Source organism: Sitophilus oryzae, unplaced genomic scaffold (assembly GCF_002938485.1).
Source record: "Sitophilus oryzae breed Bouriz unplaced genomic scaffold, Soryzae_2.0 scaffold_576_pilon_pilon, whole genome shotgun sequence".
Classification (NCBI taxonomy): Eukaryota; Metazoa; Arthropoda; class Insecta; order Coleoptera; family Curculionidae; genus Sitophilus; species Sitophilus oryzae.
In genome coordinates, this window is record NW_022147169.1 from 1,384,307 (window position 1) to 1,403,922 (window position 19,616).

General features: G+C 32.0%; 2 protein-coding genes across 3 annotated transcripts in view; one reads left to right on the forward strand and one right to left on the reverse strand.

Moving 5' to 3' along the window:
- LOC115887460 (dynein heavy chain 5, axonemal) overlaps window positions 1–15,993 on the forward strand; it is a 109,100-nt gene extending 93,107 nt beyond the window's left edge. Inside the window, exons 54-66 of the mRNA XM_030906895.1 lie at window positions 172–480; window positions 2,773–3,021; window positions 4,481–4,649; window positions 4,715–4,867; window positions 6,257–6,517; window positions 7,687–7,833; window positions 7,889–8,082; window positions 9,880–10,063; window positions 10,247–10,473; window positions 10,535–10,654; window positions 11,657–11,809; window positions 12,047–12,229; window positions 15,541–15,993. Coding sequence (XP_030762755.1) covers window positions 172–480; window positions 2,773–3,021; window positions 4,481–4,649; window positions 4,715–4,867; window positions 6,257–6,517; window positions 7,687–7,833; window positions 7,889–8,082; window positions 9,880–10,063; window positions 10,247–10,473; window positions 10,535–10,654; window positions 11,657–11,809; window positions 12,047–12,229; window positions 15,541–15,744 — 2,553 coding nt within the window. The 3' untranslated portion in view covers window positions 15,745–15,993. The remainder of the gene's footprint in view (window positions 1–171; window positions 481–2,772; window positions 3,022–4,480; window positions 4,650–4,714; window positions 4,868–6,256; window positions 6,518–7,686; window positions 7,834–7,888; window positions 8,083–9,879; window positions 10,064–10,246; window positions 10,474–10,534; window positions 10,655–11,656; window positions 11,810–12,046; window positions 12,230–15,540) is intronic.
- Window positions 15,994–17,877: 1,884 nt separating this feature from the next.
- Window positions 17,878–19,410, reverse strand: LOC115887519 (prefoldin subunit 6). Of its 2 annotated transcripts, XM_030906983.1 has the most exons (3): window positions 19,203–19,410; window positions 18,807–19,142; window positions 17,878–18,729 (listed from the first exon to the last, which is right to left on the reverse strand). In XM_030906983.1, the coding sequence occupies exons 1-2, from the start codon at window positions 19,264–19,266 to the stop codon at window positions 18,826–18,828; spliced, it is 381 nt and encodes a 126-aa protein (XP_030762843.1). In that variant the 5' UTR covers window positions 19,267–19,410; the 3' UTR covers window positions 17,878–18,729; window positions 18,807–18,825. The 2 variants fall into 2 exon arrangements, with proteins under 2 accessions (XP_030762843.1, XP_030762842.1); XM_030906982.1 differs by having other exon boundaries at window positions 17,878–19,142; window positions 19,203–19,403.
- Window positions 19,411–19,616: the final 206 nt, after the last annotated feature.

The window sequence follows — 19,616 nt, forward strand, 5'->3', positions numbered from 1 at the left end:
CAAAACCTGAAAATATTATAATAACTTATTTATGTCAAATTCAGATGCCTTTAATTAAAAGTTATAATTAATAAATAAATATATTTTAGAGGCATCTGTTTTTTTTTGTTTGTGCATTTAAATGTCTTATTATTTTTTTTTACTAAAATTAGCTCAAGTATATTATTCCAGGTCGACGATGAAGAATTAATCAACGTTCTTCAAGTAACAAAATCAACAGCAGAAGAAGTCACCCAGAAACTTTCCGTCTCTGCGCAAACTGAAAAGAAAATTAACATAGCAAGAGAAGAGTTTCGCGCAGTTGCTGCTAGAGGATCTATCCTGTATTTTCTTATAGTAGAAATGAGCAATGTAAACGTAATGTACCAAAATTCCCTGAAGCAATTTTTGATCATCTTCGATAGCTCCATTACTAAATCGGAAAAGAATGCTGATACGTTTGAGAGGATAAATATAATTTTGAGATATTTAACTCACGAGGTAATCAACACAACTTTAATATTTTTTTTCTGTAGTAATAGATAGATAGATAAATTTTTAAGGTGGCTATCAACAGGTTCCACTGTGATCTTTTCACATCTACTGTTCCTCTTTTAATCTTTAGGTTAAATTATCCACTCCTATCCTTTTCAAAAAAATCTCGTATCTTGGAGACTGAACCCTTCATATAGCTCATTTGCCAGGCTGTCACACTGGCACAAAATATGTTCTGTCGTTTCTTCTACAGATTGACCGACAGTGTTGCCACTACCAAAATTTTATTTTCGGTAGATAACTTGGTCAAAATTCGGTAGAAATCGGTAGATGGGATATTTAACACGTATTTCTATTAAGATGTGCTAAAAGTAAGTCATTTTTGGGGTATAAAAAAGATACTTGAAAAATACAAACAACACAATATCGTTTTAGTTCCAAAAAATCAGAATTTTTTCCTATAGACCGTCTTGCAAAGCCCCTCCAAATATAGGTACATTGCCTAAAATTATTCCAACATATTTTTGGATACTTTTAGGAATTTTAATTTTAACCTAGGTACTTAATAATTCAAAGTTAATAATCGTTTAGCAACAGTGGAATTCACTAGATACATAGATAGTTTACTACTAATACAACTATTTTTTGGAAATTTGAGACTTTTTCATCCTTTTATCCTTAAAAAAGCACAACCTCTACTTAGTCTTCTTTATAGGTTTCAAAGATCTAGATTTCCTCCCGTAATGGAATAATTAGGATTAGGAACATCTATACAAAAATAAGTGTAAAAAGTAAAGAGGTTACCCTCAACAAAACAATGAAAATTTCTCTGATAGGGTATACGGTAATTTCCCTACGGTTGTTTATATGTCATTGGTCGTATTTGTGAGTCAAGAAAATTTAACTCATTAAGGTGCGTATTCATTATCCGAACGAACGAACGAACGAATGTTCGCTAGTGGTATGGACGGGGACCGTACGATAGAACCGCACGAGAAGACCGGAGGCATTTGTTGGCGAACGCCTTTGATGTACCGACTCGAAACGGATGGTCGAGCGAACGAACGAACGAACGGCCGCATGCGTTCGGTCCCCGTCTAAATATACCGCACTTTCATTCGTTCGTTCGGATAATGAATACGCACCTTTAGAAATTTTGTACAAATTGTACTATAAAATTCTTTTTTAATATCTATGACACTAAAATATTCCGAAGAATGAAAATCGGTAGAAAATATAGTCTTTTCGCTAGATCGGTAGATGGACTGCCAAATCGATAGATCTACCGAAAAATCGGTAGAAGTGGCATCACTGTTGACCGAATCTGCACATGGCTTTATCCGTTAATCCCATGACCTTTAGATGCCTATTAAGCTTACACTGCCCTGTTAGTGGTCCCACAACACAGTTTTAACTGTCTTTCTGTTTTTTCTTATCTATCTCCGTAAATATTGATAAATGTTCTATGTGAACCCCCTGTTTCGTCTGTCAATGCCTTGAATTAGGTTACGTCAGCTTGAATCCTGTAGTAATTAGTTGTATATTAAAACTATTTAGGAATACTAAAAGAATGAATAAACATTGAACCATGATCAAATAACTAATTTACATTTTCAATTCGTAATATATAACAATCGTAGTAAACTTTCAAATTAATTTAAGTTTCAATATTCCCTAACTTCCCTATTGAATTAATATAAAATTCAAACGTTAGACTTTTTCAAAACGCTTAGTTACTTTGATTTTGAATTTTATGTAAGTTCTCTTCTGAAATATTTTTTGTACGTCTCTGGTTTCTATTTTGTCGTGTACTACTTAAGATTTTTTTCTACAACTTAAACACATGAAACTAAAAATTATTGAAATGAAAAATTATGAAATTTAAAAAAATTATTGAATCTGATTCTTACTAAATTACATTCCTCAGAGAATATTTACCCACAATTTCATCGATCTTTATTATTTTTACAATGTTTAACAACAACACAACAACTGTAACGACAATTTTCTGCGACAAAGTTAGTCAAAAATGGTCAAAAATTTTATGGAACTTTTGTAATGGAAAATGAATGGCACATGAAAGAATGTATAGCATTCCATTTAAAAAATACAAGTTGAGTTTGAAATTATGATTGAATCGCCGAGTAATTTAACAAAAATATTGCTAAAATGTACACTGCCATTGTCTGTATACTTTATAAAAATAGGTGGTGTAAAAATCTTAAGTCAGAAAGCTGATATAGAGCTTTTTCGCACCATCCTCTATATTATAAATAATTATATTTATTATTAACATAGGTGTGGACCTTTACTCAAAGAAGTCTGTACGAACGTCACAAAGCCCTGTTCACATTGATGATGGCGATGAAAATCGACTTGCAAAACTGCGTCATCACTCACGAGGAATTTATGGTATTTATTAAAGGCGGAGCTTCACTAGACTTAAACGCTGTTCAGCCCAAACCGTTTAAATGGATTTTGGATATTACTTGGCTTAATCTAGTTGAAATAAATAAACTAGCAACATTCTCTGAAATATTAACAAAGGTAAACGTAATTTAAGTACTTGTAATATATGCTTCTGGAAATATCTACACTGGAATAAAATGAATAATTTCCAATAAAATTAAAGATATTGAGAAGAAAAAAACTATCGAAAAAAGATGCACCTCGTATAATATAGGTACAGATGAGAAATTTAATTTTAGAAATTAAAAGAAGGTTAAAAAGTGAAATAATTTAGCTACACATTGCATAAAAAATTATCAAAATCGATCCACTAGAACAAAATACAATTCCCCGTACATGTCCTCGTACAGTCCCCGTACATGTCCTCGGATTGTCTTTACTAGAGGATTTTTTTTATTGTGAAATTTTGAGAAAAATGCATTCTTGATGTAAATGAAAATGATTAATCCCGTTTATACTTTTCCGAATTTCCTTACCGTTTTAGAGAAAATTGAAAAACACGTGAAAATCATTGCCTGTTATTTATTGGTTGTATTGGTTTTTAGTTGTTATTTATTCCTGTTGAAGTATATGGTTGAAGTCTTATAAATTAAAAGACGTTTCTACGGTAATATAATTTCGATTTAATTTCATTAGTTACTAATTTTGATTAATGTCATATTTTGTAAAAAATGTCTATACCTATTATGTGTCCAAAAAAATCCTTTACGGTTTTATGTTTTTTTATTTTTTTAACAGTACGTCAACGGTTTCTTGTAGACGCTTCTGTTTTAAAAAAGTAAAGTGTTCTCGAATACTTGAATTTAAATATTTTAAATACATAGTCTTTTTCTTATTCTTTGTATTTTTTTTGGTTCCGACGACGGAAAGAGATAAACTTTCCGAAACGTTAAGCATTTTTTTCTTTGTTAGGCAAATTTGTATAACTGTAAACATAACTCCTGACAAGCAGTGTCCGTTCAGGTTTAACGCAGAAGTGTTTACAAAAAGTAACTATTTTATTTTGTAGATTTGTTTGCAGTGCAGTGTCGAAATACCCATAAAGGATTTTTTTGAAGTCATATTTTGGTCATAATTTTTGGTTTTGTTAAAGTATTACATTTTCCGATAACTACCTATTATTACCCCATTATTACCCTTTACGTAGCATTGAACTAAATAATTTTGTACTTCTTTAACATTTTAAGATAGCAAAAATATGACGTTAATTAAAAGTATATCAATAACAATCTATCAAAGAATAAGAACTAAACTTTAGAACTTAACCAAACCATATTTTCACATTTTTTTTCAATTTTTTCTAAAATATTATTGAAAGTTGGAAAAGTATAAAAGGGATTAACTATTTTAGAACAAGTAAATTTTTTGGTGAAGAATTTTTTTGTCAAAATGTCGATAATAAAAAAGTTTCTCCTCTTGTAAAGACAATCTGGGGATATATTGCATATTGAATTAAAATACATAAAAATTTAAAAAAATTACATGAAATTAACATTATGTATAATAATTAAATAATTAACAGTAGTTTATATTATAGATTGAATCAAACGAAAAAGAATGGAGAAATTGGTATGAAAAAGAGAAACCAGAGGAAGAAGAAATTCCTTGTGGCTACCAAAAAAATCTAGACGTGTTTCGAAAATTGTTATTGATAAGATCCTGGAGTCCTGACAGAACTCTGTCACAAGCAAGGAAGTATATCATGGGTAAAAACAACTAAATAGTTAACTTATAAGAAAACAATCAATTAACTAGTTTAATAAAATTTCAGATTCTTTGGGTCCAGAATATGGAGAGCCGACTATTCTAGATTTGGAGGCAACTTGGATGGAGTCAGAACCTTTGACACCTCTTATCTGTATTTTATCTATAGGTTCTGATCCATCACCTCAAATATCTGCTTTGGCAAAATCTAAGGAAATAAGTAAGTTATATATAATACCAAAATTTTCAAAGCTTGATACAAGCCAAAAATGTACGTGTTTAAGATTTAATTTTCACGTACTTCAAAAACGTAACTTCAACAACGCACTTCACAACTGAAATTAGGTACCAAAATAGGCAATTTTTGAAGAATTAGAAAAATACGTTTAATATGCAAAACGTGCAAAATATACACCTACTATATTTGTCTTTTCCTAATGATATCCATATTGAATAGGTTTTTAGTCATTATTTTAGTCATATTCTTAATTTTTTTAGTGTAATATCCTTCTTGGTCCTATAATATTGTTATACTTAAGAGAAAACTGATTTCAGAAAATATTTTCTTTTGTTCCTCAATGTATCCAATAAATTCCAGTTTCCTTCTTTTGGGGGGTTTTCAGTACTTTTAAGTCCTTATTCATTCATTAATCTGTTAAACACTTGCTGGACTATATGTAAAATATTAAAGCCGGGACCCCATTAGCCAACACTCGACGTGGGAATGGGTGTACACATTAGGTAACACGTGTTTACACGCCTGAAATTTTTATTAGAGTTAAAAAGTTATCAGAAGGGTTACAAAAATACTAGAAATATCGATACCCATACCGATATTAGATTATAATCATAATACCAGTACACCAATATATTCAGAATCGAATATCGATATTATTAAATCAATCTTTTGGGGATCAATCTTTTGTTGCCGATTTTTTCTGGATCTATCTTGTTATATCCGATGTTAAATCGATTCAAAATGTCGATTTATTTTATTTTTGGGGCATTCCTACATCAACTTCAAAAGTAGATAGCTGCGGGACTAGAGAGGCAAGCGGGGAATAACACGCCGCGCCGTAACACACGTCGGTGAGATCTGGGACCGACGAATCGACCATCACACGTGTCATAGCGTGTTATAGCGTCGGATGGCGTCGCGTGTTGCCTAGTGTATACGCAATACATTTAATTAAATGGAAAAACATACGCACATATCTTCATGACGTGGGGTAGCATGGCATCACGTGGCGTAGCGTGTTGGCTAATGGGGTCCGGGCTTAATACTTTTCTATAGTCACGCAGAAGTTTTAAATCTCGTTTGTGTTGCCTTGGTTTGTTACCCTGTTAGAAAAAAGATTTTAACATTGATTGAAGACAACTTCTTGCTTTATTTTGTATTTTATTTTCTGAAAATAGTTCCAGTTCTCATTTGTCATAGTTTCCTGGTAGGTAAATTTAATATTTCTATCTTTCTGGCGGGTTTATTTCTTCAAAAAAGTCTGGGTTAAGTCTGACCCTAACCGAAAAAAAATGTTTAACGTTTCAGGAGGTGTATCTCCCGTCCCGATAAAAAAGTATTTAAAATGAAACATAATTCTTTTTATTTCAGCATTGAAAGCCGTATCGATGGGACAAGGTCAAGAAGTAGTGGCCAGAGACATGATAGAATTCGCCCTACAGAATGGCGGTTGGGTTTTACTGCAAAATATTCATTTGTCGTTGCCCTTCGCCACTGAAACAATGACAATGCTGATGGATGCCGAACATGTCAACGACAGTTTTAGGATATGGTTGACAACTGAGGTGCACGAACAATTTCCTATTGGTTTACTTCAAATGGCTATCAAATTTACTAACGAACCACCACAAGGTAAACTAATAAATTTTATTAGTAATTAAAATTGTTAAAACTCATATATTTTTAATATAAAAATAGATACGATATAATAATTACTTAATTTACTTCGAAAATTATCATTTCAGTCTTTTTCTGGAATTCGCAATAATCTCACTGATAATTTAAATTCTGACACATTATCCTTCTATAGTTCATACCAAATAAACTATTAGTCACGTGATTAAGCTTGGCCGGTCCAGCGTTGCCCGCTTTTACATATTTTCTTTTATCCAAATATTTTAGGAAACAAAAATAAATTAATTATAAATATATAAACAGTTATTATTTACATAAACGAAACTCACCTCCTTAACAGCACTTAAGGGACATATAGGGTCGTTACTGCTGCTTTCCCGTTCAAAATATTCTAATAAAGCTGCGATGAGTTTTTTTACGGCTATTCAGCTATCCTGTACCACTTCGCACTAAAAGTGGTTTTAAAAGAACAATGTACTTCGACTGCAAGGTCTGCTAGTAAAAAATTTTTAAACTTAAAGTATCAACCAAACACAATTCGTTTAAACCAAAAACTTATAATACAAAACCAAAGTGTCAAAACGAATAACAATGTCAGGAAATAAATAAATAAATATGACTACTTCACATTTTTTACAGCAGAGCTATCACCTGAATCCTCAGCGGGAAATTTAAATTCCAGTTAGTCCGTCCGGCGCCGAATATGTTCACGGATGGCAACAATGAATTTAAAAATCGCGCCCTCGATTAAGTAATTAAAAGTTTAATTAGTATCGAATACGGATTTACTACCTTTGAACCAAACAAAATGTAGAATAAGTGCAAAAATAACACAAAATAAGCTCAAAAAAGCAAAACAATCTCCAAAATTTCAAATAAAATTCAAATGTGTCAATTGAAACGTCAAACAGAACTATCTAGGATGGGAGTTTATGATGTTAATTACGGCTATAATGTATGAATACATGGATAGCATTATTTAACCCCTGTCTTCATTTTTTTATTTGTCAAAAATAGTAAAAAGTGAATCATATCCTCATATATTATGACAACTTTATTTTAAAGTATTCTTCTACTGTAGATACTTAGTAAAACTTATTGTTTCTTAGTTACAGTTAATTGTAAAATACATTTAAAAAAACACAGTGGTTTATTTGTTTTCTCAGGGATTAGGGCAAGCTTGAAAAGAACTTACCAAAACATAACGCAGGACTTCCTAGACTACTCCTCACAATCCCAATGGCCACCGTTACTATTTGCCGTCGCGTTTCTACACACAGTGGTCCAAGAAAGAAGGAAATTTGGACCATTAGGTAACACATTGATCATATTCCCTTTTAATTAAAATAATAATCGTCAATACTTTAGGATGGAATGTGCCCTATGAATTCAATCAAGCTGACTTTGCAGCCAGCGTCCAATTCATCCAAAACCATTTAGACGATATGGACCCTAAAAAAGGAGTATCTTGGCCGACTGTTTGCTATATGTTGGGCGAAGTTCAATATGGCGGTAGGGTTACGGATGATTTCGATAAGAGACTTCTGACAACATTTACTCACGTGAGTAGACTAACACAAGTGATGTTTCTTTGTTCTAAAATATTGCTTAAACACCCTGTGTTTCTGCTAGATCACTGATGGCGAACCTATGAAACGCTGAGTGCTGACACGCGAGCTCATTTCTGTTGACACGCATTTTCAAAGACATAAAATTTCATAATTCAAATATTTCTCTCATAAGGGCCGCATTGGTTATTAATAATAATATTATTACTTACGTTAATAAAAAATAATTAATAATTTCATTCTGAACCAGACGTATGTAACAGTACAACTTGTATTTTCAAATAAAAGACTGGATTTCCCTCAAAACTCCTTTATTACATTTTAGTACTTAGGATTACGACACAAACATGTGTATCGTGCGAGCGCACGGTACCGACTGACTGCGGCGGGCGCCTCACTCACACTGTTATCTCCCGTAACATAAAAAACATGCATTATAAATAATACAATCTGACATATACATAAACCACAATTTGTTAATCATAACAATACACTATATAAACAAGGTACTCATAAAAATCATAACACGTACGAGACATACGCTACGAGATATTTCTCCGACACAGAGGAGAAATATCTTCGGTATGTTTGAGTCTTATGATACCAGTAATCAGTGCAACAATATTCCAGAAAGTTAATAAGGAAGAAACCTATCAACTTTTTATAAAAATAATTCCGTGAATTATATTGACTTCCTTTTGCATACTTGTGATGGAGAATCAAAAAAATTAAAATCGATAATTGATTGATTAAGGAATATAAGTATAGCCGTCCATTTCAAAACCGAATGTACCGAATTGTTGACAGAAACAACAGATCTCTACCTTTTTTAGTATTTAATTTTGTGATATGTGACACACATGTTTCGATTTTTTAAACTTTGACACACCGAACCCAAAGGGTTTGCCATCACTGGGCTAGATAATCGTAACTAACCGATTTCAAGTAAAAGCTAAAGCTAAATTGTCAAAAAAGAAACAAAACAAATAAGAGACAGTAGATAGTAGATACTCGTGATAATATGGTTCATAGTCAGTGCTGGAATTTCAGTACTTGGATAGTTAACCATTGTTATTTTATGTAATCTGCTTCTCTAAACTTGCCTGTCTTTCAGCTCTAAATAGTTAAATAGTTACTGATGGGAAGTCTTGCGCAACAGATATTAATTAGCTTTGTTCATGTATCAGAAATAATAAAAGGTGAATCATAATATCAAAGGTTATAACCGAAAGTATATTTTTTCAATCACAAAAGTATTAATTTTTGCGACGTGATTGACAATTTAAAAAGTTATTTTAACGCCTAGGCATAAAAGTAAAGCACTTTACGCCTAAGCACAAAAGTACGAAAATATAGTATTAAACTGACATAAAGTGTCAAATTCAACTAGCGTAACCATAGTTTCTCGATATATAATTACATACAAAGTATTACTTTTAAATCTTTTTATAGTATTTGGAATGTTTGAACATAACAAAAAATAGCATGTTCTATTCGGAGTAAAATGACTTTTTATGGCTCGCCTGTATGTAAAACGTACAACCTCGTCACAAAAAGTGTCATTTTTACTCCTAATATATAATATACTATATATAATATACAATATACTATTTTACTGAAAATCTTGGTTAGTAGTAGAAAAATACGCCCTTAAAGAGATATACACAATATTTAAAAAAAAATTATGATTAATAAACTAAATATTAGTAAAAGACACTCTTGAAGAGTAGGTTCACAATATTTTAATACTTTTTATGGTTAATAAACTAAATAATAGCTTTTTATGGTTAGGTTTGGTTCTGCGATGTACTTCTTCGTCCTGGTTTTGAATTTTACACTGGATACAGAGTACCGCAAACGAGAAATTTAACTGGATATCTCGATTATATAAACAATCTACCTACCACGGATACTCCTGAAGTTTTTGGACTTCATTCAAATGCAGATATAACGTACCAGATCAATACAGCAAAAGGTAAGTAATGCAGATGACAAACAGTAACAAAAGAGCAAGAAAATGTATACATATTTGTGATTAAATTTTTTGTTATATATTTAAATACGGACGTACCTTTAGACATTTTAGTAAATAATAATTTGACATTTAAAGAAAATAATTATTCTTTAAAAATTTGTGTGTTTCTATTACTACTTGCAGGTATCCTTGATACTATACTGAGTGTACAACCAAAAGAAGGCGGAGGCGGTGGAGGTGAAACACGTGAAAGCGTCGTTTATGCTTTAGCAGAAGATATGTTAGAGAAACTTCCCAATTTGTATAACAGTTTTGAGGTAAAAGAAGCTTTAAATAGAATGGGTCCTCTTTTACCCATGAACATCTTCTTGAGACAAGAAATAGACAGAATGCAAAAAGTTATTAAAGAGGTAAAAATCAGATAAAAGTTTTTTTTAATCAGAATCCTCAGTAAATGTTAATAATTTTTAGGTAAAAGTGACTTTATCAGATTTAAAACTGGCCATAGACGGTACAATTGTGATGAGTTTCAATTTAAGGACAGCATTGGATGCGATGTATGACGCTAGGATACCAGAAAAATGGCAAAAGGTATTAAAACTTCAAAAATAGATAAACTAATTATTCCTTTTGAACTCCTAAAAATAAATATCGATCATCAAAAAATTGTGTGAGTAAGAACAGCTTTGGAATTTGCATATAACTACTGTAAAGTTCCAAATTCGCCATGTAACATTTCAGCTTGTTGCCTAAATATTTTGAAATGTTTGTACGTTATAGAAATTAGTGTCACAAAAATAATATAAGGGATAAAAATAAATATAACATAATTAAGGTTAGAGATGAGCAACAAATCGCAAACTGCGACTCAATCGCAGCGATTTTAAAATCGGGATTGCAACCTGCGATTGGCTCTCATGGGAAACTGCGACTGCGATTTTTTCTATTTAGAAATTTCAATTTAGGCAACTAATATTAGATACTATAGTAGCGAGTTGCAATTTTGTTGCGAGTTGTGATTTTGCTGCAATTTGCAATTTCGCTGTGATTGTGATTTTGTAACCTTCTAACTGCGAGTTTGAATTTTTTGGAGTTGCGATTTGCAATTTTGTTGCGAAGGTAATTTTGTGGTCCATTGAAGCATTTTATAGTAAACTGTGATTGAATTTTTTCTCTGATTTTATTTATAGAGAAGGTATTATTTTCCAAGAGTGGTTCGCCCCTATAACTTTTTAATTTTTTCTGATAAAAAAGCGAGATTTGGTATGTTAGCATATGAAATACATTAGGATTGATTGAAGTATTCAATTCCTTTCGATCACTTCCTGTTTCACCGGAAATGACACAACTTTTAATTTTAAATTTCACCCTCGGTATTTTTTCACTTTATTCGATAAAAAATTACACTCTGAATAGAATGGCATATCATGTGTCAACTTTTGACATTTACGTTTAAAAAATCATCTGAACCCCAATGATTATAAAAGTTTTTGTTTAAACAGTGTGATATAATAAGCGAACTTAAAATTATTTCATTATTAAATATGAATGAATCTGACCACTTACTTGTTTAACCAAAACTAAATATTTCAGATATCTTGGGAATCAGCTACTTTAGGCTTTTGGTACACAGAACTACTAGAACGGGATATCCAATTTAGAACTTGGTGCAATAGTGGGAAACCAAACGTATTTTGGATGACTGGATTTTTCAATCCTCAAGGATTTTTGACTGCAATGAGACAGGTAAAATTATTTCATTATGAATATGTATTTCCATATAGTTATCTTGAAATAATCAATAATATAATCTGTCTAACGAGAGAGTCCACGACAGTGATACTTGTGTCTGTCAGTTTAATTCACAGGCAAATTGTAATTTCTGCCATTTTTTAGATGTCGTCTATCAAAATCTTTGTAGATTCGTCGGACAGACTATAGTCAGAAGTTAAATACTAATGAAAACTTATTTCGTACTTTTAGGATGTAACTAGAGCGCATAAAGGTTGGGCTTTGGATTCGGTGGTTTTGCAAAACTTAATCACACGTTACAATAAAGATGAAATTAAAGAAGGGCCTCAAGAAGGGGTTTATGTTCATGGATTATTCCTGGAAGGAGCAAGTTTGGATCGAAGAACTGGAAAATTAGGTGAAAGTAAGGCTAAGGTACGTTCATATGTTTATATAATAGATGACCCACTTCAATTCCAAAAATATCTTCCTTTTCTACAAAATTTTCCTCATCAAAGTTTTCCTGTTCTAATTGGGTTAGTTAACTAAAAAAGTTTCAATATTTCAATATGAGCCATGAAAAATTTACAAACTTTCTTAGCATTATTGAATTTCTAATCTCCTCTTTATTATTATTAATAATAAAATTTTTATTAATAATAAAACTTTAATATTATTATATCACCACAGCTTACAGAATAATATAGCTTGGACACTCGCCAATTTTTCCCACGCTCGAATTTAAAACGCCCCACTCAGACGATGCTTAACTGAATTAAGCGAGCGACAGTCACCCTCATTCAGTCGATGCATAACATCCACCGGTGACGTGTAGGGCCGTATTACGGAAGATTTTAATTCGATTTTTTCTTATATTTAACCATAGGTATTTGTGCTTTTATTTCAATTTTATTTTTATTGTTGGAATGGGAAAAGGTTTTCCGGGATGTGCGGCTGCTGGTTACACAAATAATTATGGAAATAATTCAAAATATAGTCTGTTTAATTTTCAATTGAATTCAAAAGTATTCACACTTTAGAGCTTTTCAAAACGATAAAGACCACTTATTTGGAGGCTTGCTAATGCCAAGTGACCATTTTTTTATTTAGTGTCCTCATTGGAGGCTATTTTTATAAGCGTCGTATGTAACTATCTATGTATTAATGTATGTTTTTGCGGGGCAAATCTTGTAAGCTAAATTAGAACCACTTCCTTTTATTGTAGGAGATTGAAATTTGGCATGTAGGTTCAGACCCGATGACCATTTTTTGCAAGGCATGACCCGAATTTTTGACAGCTGTCAAAATGGCGGCATTTTTGAGGTTTTTGATTTTTTAAAATTCTATTTATGAATGGATCGGGCTAAAGTTATATATATAGGTATATTGTGGGTATATACATATGAAAAAAATATATGGACGGCCATCTTGAAAAAATGACAGTTTAATGACATGTCAAAATTTCAAAGTCAACCGGAACCAGGAATTACAAGATAAAATTGTCGTACCAGATTTTTATGAGTGCAACTGTACACTCAAATCTCGCGGCAAGCTTTTGTATATTAATATTAAAATTGTGTAATGACGTTATAAGTTCATAATAAAAGTTTTAAAGAAAAAGTTTATTTTATTCTTTTTAGTGTATTTAAATAAAAACTTATTTTTAAAAAAGTTTTTTATAAAATTTATCTGAACAATTTTGTAGAACTTTCCTTAAATGAAAATATATTATGTAAATTCGTTAAATTATTTCAGACAATTAAATTCAACCATCCTTGTCAAAATTTTCTTATAATGTATTTTTTGTTAAAATTATACGCAAAAGTTAATTTATTAATACCTTAAAGAATATTAATAAGAACTTAAATGTAGCAAACAAAAACCGAAAGCTCCTAATTTGGAAACATTCGTAAATAACTATAAGTAATCAATGTACCTATTTCATTTTGCTGTTATTTCTAGAAATAAATTAATTAATTTGTTTTTTAAATGTTTTTCTTTGAGAATGCATATTTATTTAAAGTCAACAATTTAAAAAACGTGTATCTAAATTATGTTCTAGCACCAGTCGAATAATTTTTTTCGTCACGTGTAAAAATTTTTTAAACATCTCTGGGCTGACTGCCGCTTACGCGGCTATTGGTTGTGGCGAGAGAGCTCGCCGCTCTACTGTTCTACCTCTTTCGAATCGCAAATCCGAGCGTAAAAAGATCAAAGCGGTACGCTACACTGTCCGAGCTGTTTTTTACTTAAGCTGTGATATCACATTGTATGATCGAAAAATGACCGGCATTAAGTTACCTTAAAATGCCTATCGATTACGCTTAGAGCTATCGAGTACACTTAGTGCTATCGAGTATGCTTAGTGTAGTAAAATTATAGCAATTGTAGTGTATAATTGCAATGGCGGGACACCTTGTGGTATATTTAGAAAGCTCAGTAAGGTGTTCAGTAATTCCTAAGACCTTTTACAAGTAGCATGACTTCCTCTAGAAAAATGCATATCAAAGATTATTTGTATTTGTTCTCTAACAGTTGGATGCCTTATGGTCAGGGATTTTGTATAGCTCCAGCGAATGTAATTGATAATGTCTATTTTTTCTCAAACTAGAGAATATTACCTTACATTCCACATGGTTAAACCACCATCTTATTTCTAAAAAGACCGTTAAATAATGTATTTTGTTATTTTTGATAATGTTGCCTAAACTTACCTCTGTGTTGTTGCTCCTTTCATACCAGTACGATTTAAGCATTTTTTTTCGATCATACGGCATATTATACCGGGTGCGTCTCAAAAATGGCTCAGCCCTGTAACACAGAACAGATACAAAATTTGTATCTGTTCTGTGCCTGTAACCTTTTTATTTTTTCAGAGAAAAAACGAGATTTCGTATATGACATAAATTAGGATTGATATTGACGTATTCAATTGTTTTTGGTCACTTTTCCTGTTTCACTGGAAATGAATGACAACTTTTGATTTTGAAATAGCACCCGGTATTTTACTTTATTCGATAGAAAATGACACTCTGAATAGAATAACACATCATATATGTCAACTTTTGACATTTTCGCTTAAAAGAAAATCGTATTTTAAATTTCAATCTAGAGTGCCATGGCTGTGTCAAAAACACTAATTTTTAATCAAGGAGTCTTGGAAAAATAGATTTGTTTTTCTAATTTTTTCGTGCCTTGTCCTGGTCGGTTAAAAGATGCCCAAATCGTATTTTTAATATCTCAATTTTTTCAATGGAACAATGGTGACTCATTAGCATATTTGGAAAAAGCATTTTTTTACAAATAATTTGGAACCACACACATGGTATTTCGAGTCAAATTATCGTTATGAATCGCATTTTACAATTTCAAATAAGCCATATGCGAAAATGCCAAAAGTTGATATATGATATGTCATTCTATTCAGAATGTCATTTTCTATCGAATAAGGTAGACACATACCGAGGGTGCCATTTAAAAATCAACAGTTGTAGTAATTTCCGGGGAAACAAGAAGTAACCGAAAACAATTGAATACGTCAATCAATCCTAATTTATGTCATATACTAAAATACCAAATCTTGTTTTTATATCTGAAAAAATAAAAAAATTTATAAGTGTGAGCCACTTTTAAGACGCACTTGGTGTAATAAAAATTTTCCCCACAATTATTTAGCTAATTGACTTAAATTTAGTATATTAATTAAATTATTTATTTTCTATAGGTACTAATGTTTTTTTTCACAGATCCTCTATGAACAGATGCCTGTAATTTACATTTACGCAATTAATACAACAGCAGGAAAGGATCCAAGACTCTACGAATGTCCAATTTATAGAAAGCCCCAAAGAACTGATCAAAAGTACGTAGGAAGCATCGATTTTGAGACCGACCACAACCCTAGGCATTGGACATTGCGAGGGGTAGCTTTATTATGCGATATAAAATAATAATATGTATATGTATATCATAATTTAAGATTAAAATTAAACAAATATAAAATAAGTAAAGTCTGTCCAGTGAGAGGATACATGATATTGACAGTCAGTTTTGTGTGCCATTTTAATTCATTAATAAATTGTATTTTCTATCATTTTTTGGATGTCGTCTATCGAAGTAATATCGACTCCTTGGACAGGCTTTATGTATATATGTCTTTTATTTAGTAAATAATTCCTTGTAGCCTACTGTAAAAATATATTGTTTTTTAATTTCTCACAGTTTCTATTAGAGATGAGCAAAACTGCGATTCTCCAATCGCAATTGAAACTGCAATTGCGATTTTTAAATCGCTGCGACTGTAACCTGCGATTGCGATTTTAATATTTTAATAGTGTACCTACTAGGCATTCTATTCAGATTGTCATTTTCATCAAATAAAGTAGAAATATATACCGAGGGTGCAATTTAAAAATCAAAAGTTGTAGTCATTCCCGGTGAAATAGAAAGTGATTGAAACGAATTGAATTTGTCAATCAATGCTAATTTATCTTATATGCTTACATAGCAAATCTGGTTTTTTATCAGAAAAAATAAAAAAAGTTATAGAGGTGAACCACTCTTGAGAAACACCCGGTATATTATGTTCTTGTCCCTAGAAAAATAATACCTTCTCTATAAATAAATAAAATCAGAAAAATAATTCAATCGCAGTTTACTATAAAATGCTTCAATGGACCACAAAATTACATTTGCAACAAAATCGCAACTCCTAAAAATTTAAATTCGCAGATAGATGGTTATATCATGGTCCTAGTTTACGTGATTTTGTAAACTAGGATATATTCCCCATCGCAATAAAATCGCAAATCGCAGCAAAATCGCAACTATAGTAATATTGGTTGCTTAAATTGAAACACCCAAATAGAAAAAAAAAGTTGCAGTCACAGTTTCCTACGAGAGCCAGTGGCGCATCTAGAGATTGAGTGTGGAAGGGGTAGTGGGTAGTGGCAATATTTTAGATTTAAATTAAATTTACGATGAAGTAGTGAGTGTGGAAAAAAATAAACTTGGATTGGCCTGCATTTTCTATTTTGATTGGTATTATTAATTTCTTTTATGACGTTTTATCTAATGCCACATTTTATCTTATTTTTAAATTACTTCCTAGGAGGGGTAATTACCCCCATTACCCCTCCGCAATAACCAACCTGATGTCCGAACCGTGGCTGGATACGAGGTTGTGAGCCAGTTCAACTACTTAGGTTCCATGATAGCAAACTCTGGAGGATGCGAGGCTGAAATCAGGTGTAGAGTGGCAATGGTGAGGAATGCAACAACAAAGCTGACTAAGATATGGAAGACTTCAGCAATCACACGAAGAACTAAACTGCGCATTGCGAACTCCCTCATATTCCCCATAGCTATGTATGGCTCCGAAACATGGACACTAAAGGAAAGTGATAAGCAAAGAATAAATGCCTTGGAGATGTGGGTATATCGACGGCTGCTGCGAATACCATGGACGGCTCATCGAACAAACATTTCCATTATAGAGGAACTAAAAATTGAGACACGTCTGGTTACCAGATTAAATCAGTCAATCCTCCGATATTTTGGCCATATTGCCAGGAGTGGCACCTCAATTGAGAGACTGTTGGTGGAGGGGAAGGTAGAGGGAAGACGATCACGTGGAAGGTCACCTAAGAGGTAGGTAGACCAAGTCGAAACCCTAGTGGGCCACAACCTCCCCGAAGCTTCACATATGGCGCAGTGTCGAACAACTTTGTCCGAGGAAGTAAGGGGAATCAACATATGATGTCACCATACTCTCACGTAGAGTGAAGGACTGAAGAGAGAGACCCATCCCGTGTATGCGCCCCTGATGAGAGCCAATCGCAGGTTGCGATTTTAAAATTTAAAAAAAATATGAAAATTCATCAATCATTTTAAAAAAAATTACCCCTGTACTTACGCCAATGTACCTATGTCCTTGACCATACTCTGTATAAACAACAATATATTTTTGTAACACAAGAAATCAACAAATAAAACACATTTGCCCACCAAAAAACTTCAACTCACATTTATGCACCTGAAATACTTTAGACATAAGGCAGTTGTCACATATATTACAAATTTCCGTTTTTTTATTCATTTCCATTTTATTCATTCATTCGTTCATATTTCCATTCATTCTTCATTCACAAACATGTTCCACGTTAACCCTATACAAGTTGCAAGTTTAAGGAATATTTTCCGATATACTTTACAACATAGGGCACCCGTTTTTGAAGATATGAAAAAAGTCATTGAAAAGCAGGCTCAAAAAAGAGACCCACCGTCTTATCTTGAAACGGTACAATTAGAGCACAACAATTTCTATAGCAGATACAAAATTCGAGATAAGACCTCATATGAAGTAACAAGTAAAAATCTGGATATAATATCAAAAACAGCCCAAGAAAATCATTATATTTTAAATACGACGGCAAAAGAAAGGGAGAAATGTTTTAAAAACATGGAGAACTTGAGAAAATATTGGAAAATTGAGAATTCGAAAAATTATCTATCACCTCAAACCATCTATAACATAGATAAACCAAATCTATGGATGAGAATAAAAGATATGTATTCCACACCCTAAATAAAACATTTGTTATCGTTCTATGCATTAATATCTTAATTAAATCAAAGAAAGCATTAAACATAAAATACTTTACGATGTAACTAACACAATTAGAAAAACTAATTTTTATAGCAGATACAAAACTAAAGGCACAAGATCTTGCCATAATTTCAAAAACCATCCAAGAGATTGATTACCTATAACGTAAATAACAGTCTACCTATAACGTAAATAAACCTTATGTATAATAATTAGTTTATAGATGAGAATGATATGTATTGAGCATCCTCAAAAAAACACCTCTTATATTTCTACATATATTAACATCTTAATTAAATGAAAGAAAGCATTAGTATAAAATAATAATAAATATACTCCTCTAACAGTAGGAGTAGTATACTCCTCCTAACAGTAGGAGTAGTATACTCCTCCTAACAGTAGGAGTTATATTGTATAATAAAAACTAAGCATGTAAAGCTGCTTTCACTTGAGCCTGTTGAAACTGGTGTTGAAGTTTCTGCAAACCTTCTCTGTGAGTGTCTTGTTTCCTTTCTAAGGAAGCTATCAGGTCGTCAACTCTTTTCAGTTCTTTACTTATATAATCCATTCTTTTAGAGACGTTCTGCTTCGCTTCAACCAACTCGGTTTTGATTAACACAGGCCCTACTGATTTGAACACTTTACCATCAGCTGGCAAAAGATCTAGTTCTTTTTTAACTATTTCGTTTTCGTTTAATTGTCCATCTAGTTGTTGCCTTGTAGAAATTGCTTTCTGTAGTTCTAAAAACGAAATTAAAAATCAGGTGTTTACTTAGGTTAAAGCTTTATTTTGTGTGCTACCTTTTTGCACAGTTTTAAAACTGTCCAGCTCTAATTGAAGTTTTCTTTGAATATCTTCACCCATATTCGAATGATATAGAAGTGAAATATAAATCACTAAACTCTAGATCACTTTTCTTACCAAAAAAAGTAAAATGTGATTTAAAAACTTTTAAAAATAGAACAATTTTCTGTCAAGTGGTTGGGCAGTTGTCAGTTGTCACTGTCACGCAGACCGAGAAAAAATCTATTCATATTTTTCTTCTGTGGCTAAACCACGGAGGGATAGGAGAGGGGAGACGTAAGTATAATATTCGCTCGATAAAAACGGTATCAGCGGGCGGGGCAAAAGGCTATTTAGACAGAACCGGATTAAGTAAAACTTCAAATAATAAAAGCAAACAATAATTTAAATTTGCCTGGAGCTAACGTAAT

Bases quoted from the DNA above. Each gene is read 5' to 3' on its own strand.
- LOC115887519 (XM_030906983.1), bottom strand. From the start codon at position 19,266: ATGGGTGAAGATATTCAAAGAAAACTTCAATTAGAGCTGGACAGTTTT. The intron at 19,143-19,202 runs GTAGCACACAAA...TTTCGTTTTTAG, and splicing joins TTTTAAAACTGTGCAAAAAG to AACTACAGAAAGCAATTTCT.